Source organism: Theobroma umbraticum, unplaced genomic scaffold (genome assembly GCF_002168275.2).
Source record: "Theobroma umbraticum cultivar Fairchild unplaced genomic scaffold, ASM216827v3 scaffold_56.0, whole genome shotgun sequence".
Classification (NCBI taxonomy): Eukaryota; Viridiplantae; Streptophyta; class Magnoliopsida; order Malvales; family Malvaceae; genus Theobroma; species Theobroma umbraticum.
The window spans coordinates 12,469,007-12,486,271 of NW_018397256.1; the positions used below are offsets into that span (position 1 = coordinate 12,469,007).

General features: G+C 33.7%; 2 protein-coding genes across 2 annotated transcripts; both read left to right on the forward strand.

The window, feature by feature from the left end:
• The first annotated feature begins 1,007 nt into the window (after positions 1–1,007).
• On the forward strand, positions 1,008–5,021 carry LOC110410707 (Calcineurin-like metallo-phosphoesterase superfamily protein). Its single transcript, XM_021420563.2, has 9 exons — positions 1,008–1,233; positions 1,339–1,389; positions 1,830–1,851; positions 2,222–2,336; positions 2,477–2,509; positions 2,857–2,982; positions 3,440–3,546; positions 3,626–3,697; positions 3,918–5,021. The coding sequence occupies exons 1-9, from the start codon at positions 1,105–1,107 to the stop codon at positions 4,313–4,315; spliced, it is 1,053 nt and encodes a 350-aa protein (XP_021276238.1). The 5' UTR covers positions 1,008–1,104; the 3' UTR covers positions 4,316–5,021.
• Positions 5,022–8,008: 2,987 nt separating this feature from the next.
• LOC110411168 (alpha/beta-Hydrolases superfamily protein) lies at positions 8,009–11,502 on the forward strand. The gene is made up of 5 exons (XM_021421207.1): positions 8,009–8,807; positions 9,844–9,880; positions 10,129–10,365; positions 10,461–10,508; positions 10,838–11,502. The coding sequence occupies exons 1-5, from the start codon at positions 8,509–8,511 to the stop codon at positions 11,114–11,116; spliced, it is 900 nt and encodes a 299-aa protein (XP_021276882.1). The 5' UTR covers positions 8,009–8,508; the 3' UTR covers positions 11,117–11,502.
• Positions 11,503–17,265: the final 5,763 nt, after the last annotated feature.

The window sequence follows — 17,265 nt, forward strand, 5'->3', positions numbered from 1 at the left end:
GAATATGACTTCTGAAAGCTCATTCAATTCCTTCAATTCATGCCCTTCTGTCGTGGCAATTGACCCTGACAACTTGAGAAGATAAATTCTGGCCAAACCTTTTACAAATCCCACTTACGCAAGGTACTGAATATTCAAGAACAGATATCCAAAGGCAAGTCTCGCAAAAGCTTGCTTGGCTAAGTCTGTTGGGCGTCTGATGCAATTTGGATAATTGAGAGTAAAACACCATTAATTGAAGGAAGCGGTCGGAACATTCCACTGACCAACTTGCCATCTCCAGTCAAAAATATCAATTATATTTATGTAGGAAATTGGTCAAACATACCAAAATGGGACAACCTACGATGCTAGGCTTTTATTCTCGGACAAGTTAAAGCCCTGTTCCTTTGCCTAAACAGTTATGTGACTTTCGAAACCGGACAAGAGATTAACTAAATGGGCAACTAAAAATGTTTATTTCTTCTCATTTGACCAGAGGTTATCCTTAGCCCACAGATATGGGTTAATGGGGCTTATTAGCATAGAATCTAATACTTCTTCCTAAACATTGTTGACATTTGGATGATTTAAATGGTCAATTTAATTAGTAAAGTCAATTTGATAATATCTGAGTGCCAATTTATGGTTTTTTTTTTCAATTAGTATTTCGATTAACATATTACATATAACTTTTGTTTTTACAAAAAATTTGATTATTAATTTTATTCAACAAAATTATGAAATTACTCTTAAATATAAACAAATATGTTGATTTTAAATCGAGTATTTTATTAATTTTTTTGATAAATTTAATAATTTAATCCGTTATTGGAATAAAAGTTATTTACATGCTAATTGAAAAAATATATTTATAAGGTACTAATTAAGAAAAAAAACATTAAATGAATTTTTTATATGATTAAAATCTTCAAAAAAAATGAAGATAGAATTCTTTTTATTTTTTATTTTTTGGTTCAAATAAAATGAATTCCTTTAAAATTCAGTACCTAATCCGACGGCCACAAGGCCTTCTTTCCTTGTTTGATCAAGAATACTTATGTTGTGATCATCCTGTCAACCGATTGTCGGTTATTATAAGCGGGAAAACTACCGTAGCAACAAATGTTAAGCGCGCTAACCCACGCGCCCACTCTCCGTTTTCTTTGCTCTTCTCCTCAGCCAAAGCCCGTACCTTGTCGCTCTTGCATGGCGGACTCCTCTCTCGTTCGAATCGCTGTCGTCGGAGACGTCGTAAGTTCACTTCTTTCTCTAGCTAGGGTTTCCTTTTCGTTATATAATGATATATTTTAAAAAGAAAATTCATTCAATTTTTTTTAATTGGGGTTTTGGTTGAAGCACGATGATTGGGACCTGGAAGAAGATACAAAGGCACTTCAATTTCTGAAGGTAATTTTGTTATTTTAAATTTATACGATTTCAAAGAAAAAAGTGTAAAATGCTAACGTTGTGAGAAAGGTTTGGATATTGAGAGAGAAAAAAAATGAGAAAAAGGGATCTGCTTTAATGTGAAAAGTTAAAAGTTTTATAATAGAAATGGAATTAAATTGATCCCAATTCTGTATTATAGTCTTTGCTAGTTGCCATGATCAAGTTGATGCACTATTACTCCACCCCTGCTTCTAATTAACTCTGCATTCTAGTTTTGAGGATTCTAATTTTTCAAACTGCTTTTCTTTTTCGTTGGGTGTGGGGACTAATTAGGTAACATTTTCATAGATTTGTTGGTTGTTTACGAATTGCCATTGAATTAAAGATAAGTTTTTTATTTGAAATTTTGTATATTGATCTCGGGTACCTATCTGATATAAAGTTTTGTGAAAATGCAGCCAGATTTGGTGCTCTTCACAGGCAGGTTTCTTGTTTCTCAGTGTATATGCACCTGAATATCTGCTATGTATGGTTCTTCATTCGTGGTGTCTGTGCTCTATATTTTTCTGGCTTTAAATTTTGAGTCAAATAGAAAGGGCACATGTGATGGAATCATGTTGGTGCTGGACTCTATTGCTACTTGACACTCTCAGAAATGTGCAACACAATCTAGAGTTGTCCATTCATTTCAAAGAAAATAGATAACTGTAGCTTATTTGCCTGAGTCACACAGCCAATCTCTCGCTATAGCACTATACAACCAACTTGTTATTAGATTCATTTCACCCAAATCTAACCCTATGAATCTTGTCTCCTTTTTGCCTGTTTCACCTGCTTTGACTTTATTCAGGTGATTTTGGGAATGAGAATGTTGAACTAGTTCAAAACGTTGCTGCTCTCAACTTTCCGAAAGCAGTTATTTTGGGAAATCATGATTCTTGGAACACTCAACAGTTTTCTGGAAAGTAAGTTACTGATGGCCAATGAATCCACTAATATGGGGTTTAGGGTGTGTTTTAATGTGGATGTTGCGGTTTTCTCTGCATGTCTATAGTAGCTAGCACAAGCTAATGATTTCTAATCCAGCACATCTTTTCATGGTTAGGAGGAAGGATCGAGTTCAACTTCAGCTAGAATGGTGAGCTTGGTTGACCTATACTAAGGAATTATATGGATGCATGCTTTTATAGTTTTTTCTATTCTCTGTTTTTCATGTTATATTTTATTGTAACATTTTGAGGCTTGAATTAGTCAGGTAAATTTGTTGCAGATCTCAATATAATTCTTGGAAATAATGATATTCTGGTATGAAAAATAAAATAAAAAAGAAGATGTGGACATAGGGACTTTGAGTACAGAAATGGTTAATTTTATGCCTCAAAATAAGAGAGGAGAATCATATGGCCTTTGGCCACATTATGATCATTTGTGAGTTGTAGAATTTGTGGGGTATCAGTTGATAATGACGTTGCTTTCATGCTCTAGTCTTGGACAGGAACATGTAGGTTATAAACGTCTGGACTTTCCTTTACTAAAGCTCAGCATTGTTGGTGGACGGCCATTTTCGTGTGGGGGTCAGCAAATCTTTCGGAAAAGGCTTGTGTCTGCAAGGTGGTATTGCCAAATGGCAGCTATTAGCTACTCTTTTGTTTTACCTTATATATATTCCTGTTTTGTACGTTTGAGTCCTTTGTCTATTTCTCCCCAATGACACACACATCTTTGCAAGGTTGTATTTGAACCTTCATCTATTTCCTTTCCACTTTACATCTTGTTTGGCTTTTCTATTAATCTTGCAGAACACTTAAATTTTTTTTTTTTAGTAATTGGGGGAGGGGGGATTCGAACCTTGCTCTTTAAGTAGGGGGATTATGCACCAACTAATAAGCCAAATGCTCGGGTGCTGCAGAACACTTAAATTGACTTTATTAGATTTAAATTTTTCTGTAACCTAATAAGCTATCAAATTAAGCATATAGTGCTGAGAAGATTCTTGATTGTAGAGTTTTGCTCTTGTTTTACAATTTATTATTTATATTGCTATTTTTGGAATTGGCGTGTCCTTTAGATATGGAGTCCAAGATATGGAGGGAAGTGCCAAAAGAATCTATGAAGCTGCACTTGGGACCCCTGAAGATCATTTAGTTATATTTCTTGCACATAATGGACCCACAGGTGTATGGCCTTGCCAAACTCACCTTTTGTTTAGACAAATTGGTTGTTCTTATAAAGTATTAGGTGTTACTTTTTGCAGGTCTTGGCAGTGAATTGAATGACATTTGTGGAAAAGATTGGGTGTTTGGAGGTGGTGATCATGGTGATCCAGGTAATTTATCAGAGTTCGTGTTCTACCTTTCCTTAAAATTACGTGGTTATTTCACTTTGTCTTGCACTTGACAAGATTGATGGCATAATGAACCTGATGACCAGATGTAGAAGGGTGAGAACTAATATATTAATGTCCTTCCTCATGCTATATATTTGTCTACTCTTAGATAGATTAGTGGCCTCATTTGTCATGCTGACCATAGCATCTTCTCATACAGATCTAGCACAAGCCATCTCCCACTTGAAAGAGACTAGTACCTTCTCTATTCTACTTGTCGTGTTTGGTCACATGCATAAAGAGTTGGCCGATGGGAATGGTCTTCGGAAAATGATTGTAGTTGGAACTGACAACATTATATACTTGAATGGGGCCATAGTTCCCAGGGTTAAAAGACCTATAAACAAACAACAAGCAGCACATCGAAGCTCCATAGATAATCAGACCTTGCTGAACGCATCCAATTCTGATGGCACAAAGCGAGCCTTCACTTTAATTGAGATATTAAACGGACAAGTGGATAAAATTTCGGAAAATTGGGTTTCTGTTGTTGGAAATGAGACGACATTAGAAGAGGAGCACATACTATTTAAATCTAACGGGCAGTCTTCTCTCTGATTGGAGGTCAGCTCGAGGCCTTGTAGCTTTATGAGACTAGGAACAGAATTAGTCCGCTATAGATGACTCTTGGATCTAGCATGCCACTCTTCAGCATGTAGCAAGCACGTGACTTTTATATGAACTCTGCAAACAATCATTAACACGAAATAAGAAGTTATGGCTGTTATGTTTGGAAATGTTATACTAGCTTTTTAAGAACTAACCTGAAGGATGTAGTTTCCTTATGTGCAAACTTGAAGCAGGAAAGCACCAGGGCGATTGATCAACGCCCTGGCTGGTTTAACTTCACAGAGTCTTGTTGATGTTACCACTATTAAGCCTATGCTCTCTTAAGAGTTCTTGAGGAAGAGTGTGGTGAAAGGAAAGAGAACAATTAGTAAATGGGGCCGTTATGTTCCAACTTTTTCTGCTGCTTCCATTAATATTCCGATTCATTCAATCTCTTTTTCCAGGCAAATATTCAGAGCTAAGTTTGATCCATGCTTTTACATTTTATGTGTATTACTAAAGGATAGTAACATGAACCCCTTAGTTCCATTGTGGCAAATGGAAGCAAGGTTGAGGACCCAAAAAAAGAAAAGCTCAAGAGACAAGTCAAAAGGGTAGTAAGGTGGCAAAGGTTGACCAATTTCTTGATGATTTGATATATGGTCACCAGTTTTTTTCCTATATTTAATAGAACAGTAGAACCTTTTTCTTGGTATTTCTTTACCTTAATCTATTAGTTAATCAGACCCAAAAGGAAACATGGATTAATTAACCAATTATATTTGCCAATGAAAAAGATATTATGCACATGAAAGTGATGATCCATTTCCTAGATTTCTTCAATCATGATATTAAATAAAGGGCAAAAAAGGGTATGGCAACTAATCTTAATATATTAAAATAATATAGTCTGTGGGACTTTTTCTTTTTGGTTAAACCACTTTTAAACAGTTGTCTTTCTGGTTAGCACATACATTTTTTCACAACTAATCTTTATGTCTTTAGTCATCTTTAAAACCTGGTTCTTTTTTCTCTTTTCTTAGTGTGCACCAACTCCCAAGCATTCTATGGGGGGCTTTTTGACTCAAATCTCTTCCTTTGGACTGAAGCTTACCCCCACTTGATACCAACTGTTGAATAGAAAACTCGGCCTGGTACCATCATTATTGAGGGTTAGCAGCCAATCCAAATGCATTTTAACTTACCCCAACTGCAATTATTTCATACACCCTCCTGCTTTCACTTTGGAATCTCAGTCCTTATTCCAAACTATAATTATGAGCTTAGTGTATCAAACTCAATAATTGAGGTCCAAAATCATAAAAATTAGTACTAATATATACCAGGATTACTATTCAATGTATTAAATGAATATAAGATAGTCGCATAAATCCGTTGGAGGAGTTTCAAAAGACCTGATAAATCACTGCAGAGAATGATAATCCTATCTACTATAATGAATGTTGTGATTACAACTGTTTTTAGATGAAGCAATCTTGGCTTCTTGCATGGAACTGTGCCCTGTTGAGTAATTGTAAACCCGTTTGAAAATCATTAGAATCAAATGCTAGTTTAATACTCTCTGGGGTCTGGGTAATCAAAACCTCGTCAATTGAAACGAGAAATCTTGTTGCAGACGTAGCAGAAGCTGTCCTGTCCAGTGTGCACTAAGCCTTTTTGAGTGTTGAATTATGGAGATGGGGAACCAATAATTTTTACGGCTTGTAATGAATGCCTTTTGTTCATTTATTAGGTCTCTCCAAACCCTTCACATTTCCATTAGTTCCGGATGATAACAGGAGGGGCCCCCCCAACCCCCATACACACCCCACTTGCTAGGACCACTGTCCCCTGCTCTACTGTTTCTAAAGACAAAGTCAATTAATTTTGTTCCTCCACCTATCCAAAATGTCACACCAAAAAATATCCAAATTTTTCATATTTTTAATCTTAATTAACCCTTTTCCAGTTCAAGTTATTCAACTTCATTTTTCAAACTTTTCACAGTTTGATTAAAATAGTTTAAAACCATTCATTGAACTTTATTACTATTGCATAAAAGGCAGCAGAAAACCTCATTTCAATCTTACAAACTTGCTGTTTAAAGGATAGCACACGAGAAAATTAATGATCATTTACCTATTGGGTATTTTAGACTTAAAAAAAAGAATTAAAGATCGAAATCAAATATCTCATCTCTCATGAGTGACAATATTGTTTTACAAATACATAATGCTTTAAAAATTACCTGCATTATTTAAAAAAATTAAATAAATTTTTATTTTTCTATTGTATTATATTTACGTTGACATAAAGAGTACAAAAATCACGTAATCATATATTATCATATTATATATACATATCATGTTACTATCTATTATATCACGTCAATACTATATGGTATATACTAATAAGTGAGGTTTTATTAACTATGGTTAATCAATTATAATTTATAATGATTTATTTGATTTAATATAAAATTTTAATTAAATGTAATAAAAAGATAATTTTTTTTAATTTATATTTGACATGAATGGTACAGATAGAAAAATAGTTCGTTTAGATACCAAAATTGAGATTTGTCCATTTTATTGGGAAATCTTGTAATGTTTGAAAAATAGCTACAAAATGCACAATTTTATGTGCTACATTACATGAACTTCAATAATTGGTGCAACCCATCTATTAAATCTAGTCACACCCACTTGTTTTTTTAGACAATGACTTTACAATATATCTTTATTGAATTTTGATGTCAACAAAAATATATAAAAAGGAGAAAAAATTAGGAAGATTTTTCCATTCTTTGAACAATAAAGACCCAACTCCTTTGGGTAAATCTTGTTGGGAGTGGGGAAGGGTAGCAAATTTGGGGAGGACCAAAGAGTGAAAAACAAAATGTTTGTGGTAAAAATGGTCAAAGTTGCAGAAAGACATTTTGTTTGTTAAAAACTTGGGCTGAAACAAAGCAAAAGAAAGGGAATGTCTGAGTCTGACAACTTCTCTGATATCTTCTCCCCTTCCTCAAGATCCCCCCACCAGCCTTTGACCAAATCTCAGCCCTCCATTTTCACAATTCCTTCTTGCCCTCTTTGCTCATCTAATCCTTCCATCTTCCTTAATTTTGAGTATAATTTATAGGAGCATATTTTAAGGGCACTAGATTTTAGGGAACTACCCATTGTTTTGGATAAAGGGAACATTCAATCTAATCATTTAAAAGTCCAAAACACCCTACCCATTTTCATCCAAACTCTTCAATCTCAAAAAGATTGAAAATCTTTTGTTTTAGGGATTAAATTGATTTAGTATTATTGGATTTCGGATTTCGGATTTATGTTTGATATATTATTAGCTTATAAAATTTATATATTATTATTTAATTATATGATGCATGTTCATAAATGAAATAATAATATTTGATTTATTAATATAATGTATATAATTTACATATGAATAATTCATCATAGATAAACTCTTAAACTTTTTATTTAAACTCGACTAGCTAAGTACAAAAAAGTTTATATTCCTAGATAGTGTTATCATGAGAGAAATAAATAAAGAGGAATCTATGGGTATAATTGGCATCATATTTTCGTTTTTGTTTAATTAGCACTAATTAAAGTGAAAAAGAAAGGGCAAATTGGATATTTCGAAAAATAGTATCCCAAAACAAGGTGTTGTCAATCAGTGAAAAAATAGAAGCCAGATCATCGTGAAGCCAGCCATTGCTCCTAAGCTCCTTGAAAGCAATAAAACAAGAGGGAGGAAGGGAAATAAAAAGGAAAAACCATATTAGCTTAGCTAATATTTCTAGGCCCCTGTTCCTCTCCGGCAACACTTCCTGCTCACCCGGTTAGATCGGATCCAATTGCCCTTTCTCTTCCATCCCCTTTGATTTTTCACCTTTGGATTTTTGCTTTTCATCATCCCCAGCAAAACCAAATGCTATTAAACAAAACTCAAGAAAAGAAAAGAAAAAGATAACCCACCAATCAGCCAAGAGGCCAGAACCCAAAAACCACTCCCCCAGAAACAGAAAATTTGCCAAAACCAAAAACACAAAGTGAAAACTCAAGGAAACATAACAAAAACAATACCTTCAAGCAGAAAAAAGCTGTTGGCCATATGTTCATTGCATGTGTTTTCCAGTTCCATATTTAGAAAAACTGGGTTTTTTCTTCCCTTTGGTGTGGTTGTAAATGGGGAATGTGACGTCGAGTGTGGCTGCAAAGTTTGCGTTTTTTCCACCAGAACCACCAACGTACGATGTTTACAGGGAAGAAAATGGGAAGCTGGTTTTGCCAGGGGTCACCGCGGACAAGAACATGGATGTTCATTTGCTTGATACCAAAGGTGGCAATAAGATCGTAGCAACCTTTTGGAAACACCCTTTTGCCAGGTTCACGCTCTTGTATTCCCATGGCAATGCTGCTGACTTAGGCCAGATGCATGAACTCTTCATTGAGCTCAGAGCCCACCTCCGTGTCAATGTTATGAGGTACCTTTCCTTTATTTGTTTCATTGTTTTATTTATTATTATTATTCTGGCTTTTGATTGATTTGGGAGATAGGTTTTCATCTTTTATTTGGATTTTGATTATGGTGAAATGGGGTTCCACCCCCTCTCCCCATTCCCCCCAGAAAAAGGGCTATTTTTTTTAAAAAAATTGTTTTGATATTGGTTTGAGACCAGTTTTTAGTTTCTGCTTTCTTTTTCTTTTTGGTTTCTTATTCTTTTTCTTCTTCCAACGTTATATTTTTGGTTTAATGTATTCTGAGTTCGGTAGTTCTGTTGTTGTTACTTGTTTTTGCTTATGTTGTTGTGTTCTGTCTGTGGCGACTTATCATAATTTCCTGTTGGAGGAACATGCGTTTGTCGTATGGAACTTCCTTTTTAGTTTTCAATTTGTGTTCTTTTTTGTCTTTGCATATTTGGGAACCATTCTTTTCGTCAACTTTATTTATTATGGCAAACCAATTTCAGATGTGCTGCCCATCATTGCTTCAATTGAAGGTCGGTCGGCTATAGATTTTTCTTTTCCTTCCTCCCTCTGGAATTAGCATCTGAAACTGCAATGGAAAAGTAAAGTAAAATGAAAATTAGAAGAAATATGATAGTAATTTTCAATTTGATTAATGTTTTTGTTTTCATCAAAGGTCTCATATTTGCTAGCCTTCTTTTTCCAAGAGCTGTCATGAAATGGCTTCAGCTCCATTCGTACTATGCATAAATTCTTAGATACCTTTTTCCCACCAAAAGAAAATATGGGAAAATTAAATCGTGAAAATTTTGGTTGTTGGTGATGTTTCATGATAGTATCACTTTCTTTTCTCTGTGCCTACTGACTAGATTAGGAGGTCCAGTTATCTTTCAAATTGTATGTAAAAGGCTGAGGAGCTGTTTACCTAAATTCGTAGCTATTGGCTAACATAATTTTCTCAGGGTAGAATCTGTCAGATATGGCTGTGATGTGATAACATTGACTAAGAATCTTCCTCTATTATTAATTTATCTTTTTGCTTTTGTTTTGCAGTTATGATTATTCTGGATATGGAGCATCATCTGGCAAGGTAAAAGAATCTTTGAGACTGTCTGCATTTGTATTTTCTTGTATCTCTCTTTGTCTTGAGGGCTTACAACACTGCGGATCAACTCTTAAATTGCTTGAAAATTTTCTATGAAAAGGTTTTTAGCAAATAAAAAAATAACTGGAATCAAGGAAATGACTGATAACTTAGCTGGCCAAATCTTTATTCAAGTCTTTTCCTGCCTGACTAATTTTATAACTGATAAGCTGCTTTTTCTGCAATTGCACTAGCCAACTGAGCTCAACACATATTATGACATAGAGGCAGTGTACAATTGCTTGAAGAAGGAATATGGAGTTAAACAGGAAGACCTGATAGTGTATGGCCAATCTGTTGGAAGTGGGCCGACTCTGCACTTGGCTTCTCATTTGCAGAAACTAAGAGGAGTTGTTCTTCATAGTGCCATCCTTTCAGGCATACGGGTCTTGTATCCTGTCAAGATGACATTTTGGTTTGATATTTTCAAAGTAAGTTTGATTTGGTGTTCCTGTAATCTTCCATTCTGCCGCAAGCTTAAAATGAATTGGTTTGTATTGAGGAAGCTCTTTCCAAATATTTACAGAATATAGACAAAATACGGCGGGTCAGCTGTCCAGTTCTAGTTATACATGTAAGTATCTTTTATTTTGGTTAATTTCTTTAGTTACATTTGCTTCAATTTGTGGAAATCCGTCATGGAGACAGGAGACCATTAGCACTCACATTTAGTTAATATCAGCAAATTCCCTGTTAGGTTTGATATAGTATTTCACTTTGATATGTTTCATGTTGAATAGATCTAATAAGTATTATCATGTTGTGTAATCCTCCTAGATACTATCAATAAGGGAAAACTGTTAGAACTTTTGGTAGTATTATCCTCCATTTGCATAAGAACTAAGGTTCTTCTAATTTAATCTCAGGCATCATTGATGCATATTTGTTGATCAACGCTTGCAGGGTACAAATGATGACATTGTAGATTGGTCTCATGGAAAGCGATTGTGGGAACTTTCCAAGGAAAAGTATGATCCTTTATGGGTCAAGGGTGGCGGCCATTGCAACCTTGAAACTTATCCAGAGTACATTAAGCATCTACGCAAATTCATAAATGCGATGGAGAAGATATCCATTACAAAACCAACAAAGCAACTTACCTCTATCCCCAGTCTCACAGAATCTAAACACAATAAATGCTTGAGATTTAAGAAAAAGGCAGCTGTACCAAAAAAGGAGTGAGTTGGAGCAGCTAGTTTCCATTGTAATTTGAAGACCAGCTCCCAGAATTGATCTACTGGGTGGCCTGCTTCATGGACCCAATGACTGGCAGCCAGGGTTGTTGTGCTTGATCTGTTTCTCGGAGATTGTGAACTGATAGGAATCATAGATCTATATGTAGTCTGTTTGATCCAGATCCTGTTTTTGAACCATTTATGTGGGTAGGGAGTTCTTGCTCTTTCTTGTGGCAGTAAGTGTTCCATCAGAAAATCCCAGAGAACATGCTTCTTCCTCTGGGTTTCACTTGTGACTAAGTTCGTCTATGTAAAAACTATCAAACATTTAGAAAGAAAAAAGGAAATAGGTGGATTACTTTACTTTAGTTTCATATTAGATTCAATTGGTTTCTCCTACTTTTGTACCTTATGTTTTTGTCTAATCATGGATAAATACCAGCTTCAATTTCATCCATGTCATGTATTTTTCCCATGATATTATAGGTCTCTCAATAAAAGTTTCACCAAAATCTTGGCCAAGGAAGAAACATCCATGGGCCCAAGGTCCAAACCTCCATTCAAGATGGACCCAAATGCTGAAAATCAGGGCCCAACCCATTAACAACGACGGCCTTTGCTGATGCAAAACCTGTTGGCAACTTGAATGGTGATTTGTAAACATGTTGTTGCCCACAACACATGTGGCCCATATGAAAACCACCCACTATAAACTAAACCATTGAAATTGAGATCCACTCCTTGCTGATTCAAAGGTTTATTTTTTCTTTTTTTACCAATTTTTTTTTATGTAGTTGGGCAAAGTTTAAGAGTCACTTGGCCAAACAAATATGTTTGTTAAGAAAGAGAACAAAAAGAAGAGGGTTTTATTCTTTAATAAATTTGAAGTAGGTCCTTGGTTTTCCTTGTTAAGTGTTCAACCATGAACAACAAAATGACAGCTACCTAGCTAGATATGCAATATCTACGTCCCAAAGATACACATTCCAAGCTGCCCATTGATATCTCAACAATTTTAAAGGGCCTTTCAATAATATTATATATTTTTTATAACCAACTATCAACGTCTTAATGCTATGCACGGCTTTTCAAAGGATATAGATTGAGATGTTTCGATCCCATATTGGACATCTGAGAGGTTTTGAAACATTGTGGGTTTTGTATATTCTATCAGATCATGTTTTTAGAGAGAAAGTAATGATCTCGTTACAGGTGATATTAAAACAAACTCAATTTTGAGTCAATTTACCCTAAACATTTTTAGAAAAAAAAAATTGTTTGTTAACCTTTTGGGAAAAAGTAATGATTATGGTATCAATAAAATTCTAAAAATATATATATTGGATTTTAAAACTCAAAAGGCAAATATATTTAGTTTTAAGGAAATTCTAGGTTTTTTTCATTATTTACCTAAATGAAATGCCAGCTTTCCCACTTTTAAGGAAAAACAAATTGTTGATAGTAAGAGCTTAGATGGGTAGTTCACAATCCTCACATGGCTAACCATTAAAAAAAACCCAACGTTAATTACTTTTTTGTAAAGTTTATAAACATTATATTGATGCTACATTGAGTTGGAAGCTCCTAGGAAGTCTCCTTGGACAGAATATTCTCGTGGAGACAATATTTATTGGGCAGATCCAACAATATAAGGTTAGAGTGGGATATTTATTTCTAAACTCCAATTTTTAATTAAACATATGACATGTTTTCATTAGAAAATTCGATGAAAATGTCATAATAAATAATAGCAAAATGTATTGTTTTGTTCTTTTTTAAGCTATGAGGCTTAGGCTGAGTTGTTTTCCTAAAGTTGCCGTTAACACTATCATTAAAGATTTCTTTTTGTTCATGAATTGAAACAATGTTTTTATTTAATTTTTTATGATTTTGGCATTGATAGACAGAATCAGTAATTAGTGATTCTGAATTCTAATCCTGTCACGTATACAAGATAAGGACAGTTAATATTACTGCAATTGCATGAAATTTATGAGTGAGTAAAGGTTAAAAATTGCTTTATGGGCATCACAAACTCTATCCCCCCAAATAGACCATAGATAGTCAATGAATGGCGACAATGGCACAACAAAAGAAAGAACCAAAAGCAGCACAAAGTGTAGGAGAAATTCCTACACCAGGGAACAAGAAAGTTTGGAAACATATGCAAACAAAAAGAGAAAGCAAAAACAATAGAATCTCCAACATCAATGAATACAAATAAGGGGATAAAAATAAAAAAGAAGAGGCAAAACGGCTAAAAAGTCTTTAACAGAGACATAGTCCTGATAAAAGGGAAGGGAACATAACATGTTTAATGGGGGATTCATGTCTCCAACTGCAAGCATTTGAAATAAGAAATTGGTGTCAAAACTCCCCCAAATCAGCAAATGAAGCTTCAAACCAAGCCATGGGTACCCTTCAGATATCAGCAATGGGGGATGTCTGCAGGTAGCTTAATTATAATTGTTTGATTAGTTGGGTGTGAAGCTTGTTGGCTGTTTTCCATCTGTATTATGTGGGATGAATCTTTTTTGTTTCCTTAAGAAGCCCATGTGAGAATCCTTTTGAAATTATATATATAATAACAACTATGACTTAAAGAGTACTTTCCACTTTGAAAAAAGAAACCCTTTGTTTAAGCTCTAAAGCTCTCACTATCATCCACTGAGTTGGAGAGAGAGAGAGAGAGAGTTAGCCAAAATCCTTATGCATGATCACCAACTTCTCAAACTTTTATGAAGCCAAAACTATTATTATATATTGAAATTTCAAGCCACATGGATTTCATTTCTCCAATAAAAGAGCTTTCCCTCCACAGCAATGTAATGGGCATTCAAGTGTTTGATGATTTGTTCACATAATCCACTTTTTCCCCACCAAACAAGTTAGTTTAAAGTTAACTCCATTTTTTTTTTCCTAATTAACGGTTCTTGTTATGTTATATATGCTGATTCTAATTGGGAAAACGATAGATATGAATTGAGAGTTGAACATTTTGGGATATTCCATTCCATCCCAAGAAACTTCAAGCTTTTATTAGGCTTGAAGTTGTAGTATTCATTTAAAATACATAGTGTTGGACTATTTGGTATACCTGTACTCTTTATTTGAAAAAAAAATATTAATTTTTTTTTATCATATGTTCCGCGATATAATTTCTAAATTATAAAATTTACAAGAAATTTAATTTCAATCTTATTAAGACTAGAGATTAGAATAATTAACTTTGTGGGGATCATTATCAGGGCCATACTACATATATGAAGTGCATCACCACTCATGTGGACCACTAAAATGTTTTATTCATTGTTTGATTAAAGTGAATTGAAAACCAAAATCTGTCTCATAGTTTTTGCTTTTCCAAATCTCACAAGTCTCCCATTGGACAGCTTGGAATTATATCCATGCTGTTGAAAGATTAATAAAAAAAAAAAAAGAGGTGGAGTCTGATTACTCAAGGGATTGGGGCCAAGCTTGTTCAATGAAATTGAGTCTAAGTGTGATTCAGACGCCCACTTCCCTAATCCCATCATAAAATCATGTTCCAGGCTCTGAACCAACTCTCTCAACCTCATGGTTTACACCTTTTATCAATTTGGTTTCCATGCCATGTTGGTAAACTTACTTCTAATTTCCATCATGATAGTTGATTAAACACCCATTGTCACTTTTTAAATAGATATTGGTATCATCAATGTTATGCATTTCCAAAAAAGCAGACAAAATGTTTCAATTTCACGTTAGACAAGTAAAAAAATTTTGAAAACCTTATAAATGTTATACGACACGTCTTATCAAATTAATCTTTAAAAAAAGAATAATAATCTCACCATAAAATAACATTAAAGTAAACCCGAAGTAATCACGTCAAATATTTCAAAACAAGTATTAACTATGGGGATATGAATCCCATTTCCAACCCCCACTTTCCATGCTTTCAATCATCTAGTCAAACAGTAGCCCCTCCCTAAATTGGAGGCTAATCCAACCACCATATATATCTAAATTACACTGTTTCCGTTTGATTCCGAATCCCCCCTGATACATATCCTGAATGGGGTTGGAGAGTATTTGGAAGGTGATCCACAAAGCCAAATGAACAGTGACTTTGAAAGAAAGAATAGACCACATGGGGCTCAAAAAATATGTTCCATCAAAGGTAGCATTGCTGTATTTAGCTGGATGGCAACCAAATTTTGTCAAGGATTTTGGGTCATGGACATTAAAATACTAATTAATCATTAAGCAACTTGCTTGAATCACAAAACACATGTCTCACCTTGTTGGCTCTAAATACTTTTATTAGCTTGATGGCATCTAACTTATGGATTGTTAATTATGATGATATGACCTTTAATCTTTCATTACCATTCTTAAGCTATGATTTTTATTTTATTTTGTTATAATTAATAACTTCAGGTGATTTGAAGTTCACATGAAATAGATCATGTTTGTCCCAAACGCCCAATACTTACCTAGTCCTACTAGGTAAATAAATTACTCATTTCACTTCTTAACAGTAACCTTATGTTAAACTCAAGATCTATAATTAGATGTATAATCTTATATAAACAAATTATTATTCTCTATACATCATTAAAATAAATTTAACTTTATGATAAAAGATTATGTATAACTTAAAGTCACTCAAATTAGAATTTCACACCTAATTTTGTTAATTTTGATACACTCAAATTGCTCAAATTCAATTAAAATTTAATTGCTCATATCTTCCCTAAATTCAATTAAAAATCAACTTTTGATATTCAAACACAATTATTAACACGCATAAGAAATTCAAACTTGACATAGTAAATTATAAATAACATGGGTATCTTTGACAAAACTTGATCTAAACTCAAAGTTGAAATAAAAAATAAATTTAAAATTAATTTTTATGTATATTATTAATAAAAATTAACTCATAAAAATATAATTTAAAGTGAAAATTATATTCAAATTAATTATAAAATATCATAATCCTGTACGAACGAGTGTAATAGCATCAAATTGTAGGGTACTTAATCTTATCCCCAGCCGAAATGCGAAAGGGATAGAAGCAAAGGCAGCGGTGGCAAAGCGTAAAGGGCAATCCAGTAAGTGCGGGCACAGTTTTGCTTGATGAATATATATGATGGTGGAGCCCACAAGTTCAGAATTCCCAGCAAGTCCCTGTCTCTGATATCCTGCGACGGACGTGTCGTTATCAAAAAAGGCTGCATTTCATTCTGGGTTCCGGACTCTGGAATCTAGCAGGGGTCCCATCGTTAGACCGCATAGCCAATTGGAAGATGTAACGTGGAGGACTCGGGCTTTAAAAGCCGGACTGGCCCTGTCTTACCCACGAGAGAGCCCAAAGATTAAAAATAAGAAAAAAGTGTACTTCTCCTTTGGTACTTTTCGTCTGGGGACACGCTGACCTATTCCCCCTCCCCCTTCTTACTCTCCTTGTTTATTGCGTGGGAATCAACCCCTTTCTGAGAATTTTTACCATAAATTTGATATTTAAATGTTGAAATATGAGATTTTAATTAGAGGCTTCGATGAGTATTTTATAAACGAATATTATTATATATTATTAATCTCATCAATCCAATTAAGTAAAATTATAATGTTTTATAATCGAATTTAAATATTGTTTGAATAATAAAATTACTATTCAAACATAATTATAAATAATGATAAGATATTAAATTGTAAAATCAGATACTTATAATATTCAAATATTCAATCAAATAACAAAATTTAGATTCAAGTATTTCAGAAATAATAAATACTTTGATAAAATTTTTATTTTTGGGTAAAATTCAATAATATTATTTTCTTGAATTAGTGAAAGTCAAAATAATTTTAATTCAAGGGAGTGTTTAAATCTAATACTAGAAAAATGTGACAAAGTTAATGATCCTATTTAAAATAAAAAAAAAGTACATGATAAAAATTAAAAAAATAGAATTAATGAATGCACATGTTGAAATTGTATTTCGTGGATGCAACTTTTTATATCTTTTCATATATCATTTTGAGTGCTATTATTGTCATACGCGTAATTACAGTTTTTTTATTATAAAGAAAATTGATTATTTCAACACTGTTTTTTAAATGTTTTTTAAAAATATTTTTTACTTGAAAATAAATAAAATTTATGAAATG

Excerpts from the sequence above, each read along its gene's own strand:
- LOC110410707 (XM_021420563.2), top strand. The coding sequence starts at position 1,105 with ATGTTAAGCGCGCTAACCCACGCGCCCACTCTCCGTTTTCTTTGCTCT. Across the intron at positions 1,852-2,221 it reads AGATTTGGTGCTCTTCACAG|GTGATTTTGGGAATGAGAAT; the intron begins GCAGGTTTCTTG and ends GACTTTATTCAG. Across the intron at positions 3,547-3,625 it reads TGCACATAATGGACCCACAG|GTCTTGGCAGTGAATTGAAT; the intron begins GTGTATGGCCTT and ends TACTTTTTGCAG.
- LOC110411168 (XM_021421207.1), top strand. The coding sequence starts at position 8,509 with ATGGGGAATGTGACGTCGAGTGTGGCTGCAAAGTTTGCGTTTTTTCCA. Across the intron at positions 8,808-9,843 it reads CTCCGTGTCAATGTTATGAG|TTATGATTATTCTGGATATG; the intron begins GTACCTTTCCTT and ends TTTGTTTTGCAG. Across the intron at positions 10,509-10,837 it reads GTCCAGTTCTAGTTATACAT|GGTACAAATGATGACATTGT; the intron begins GTAAGTATCTTT and ends CAACGCTTGCAG.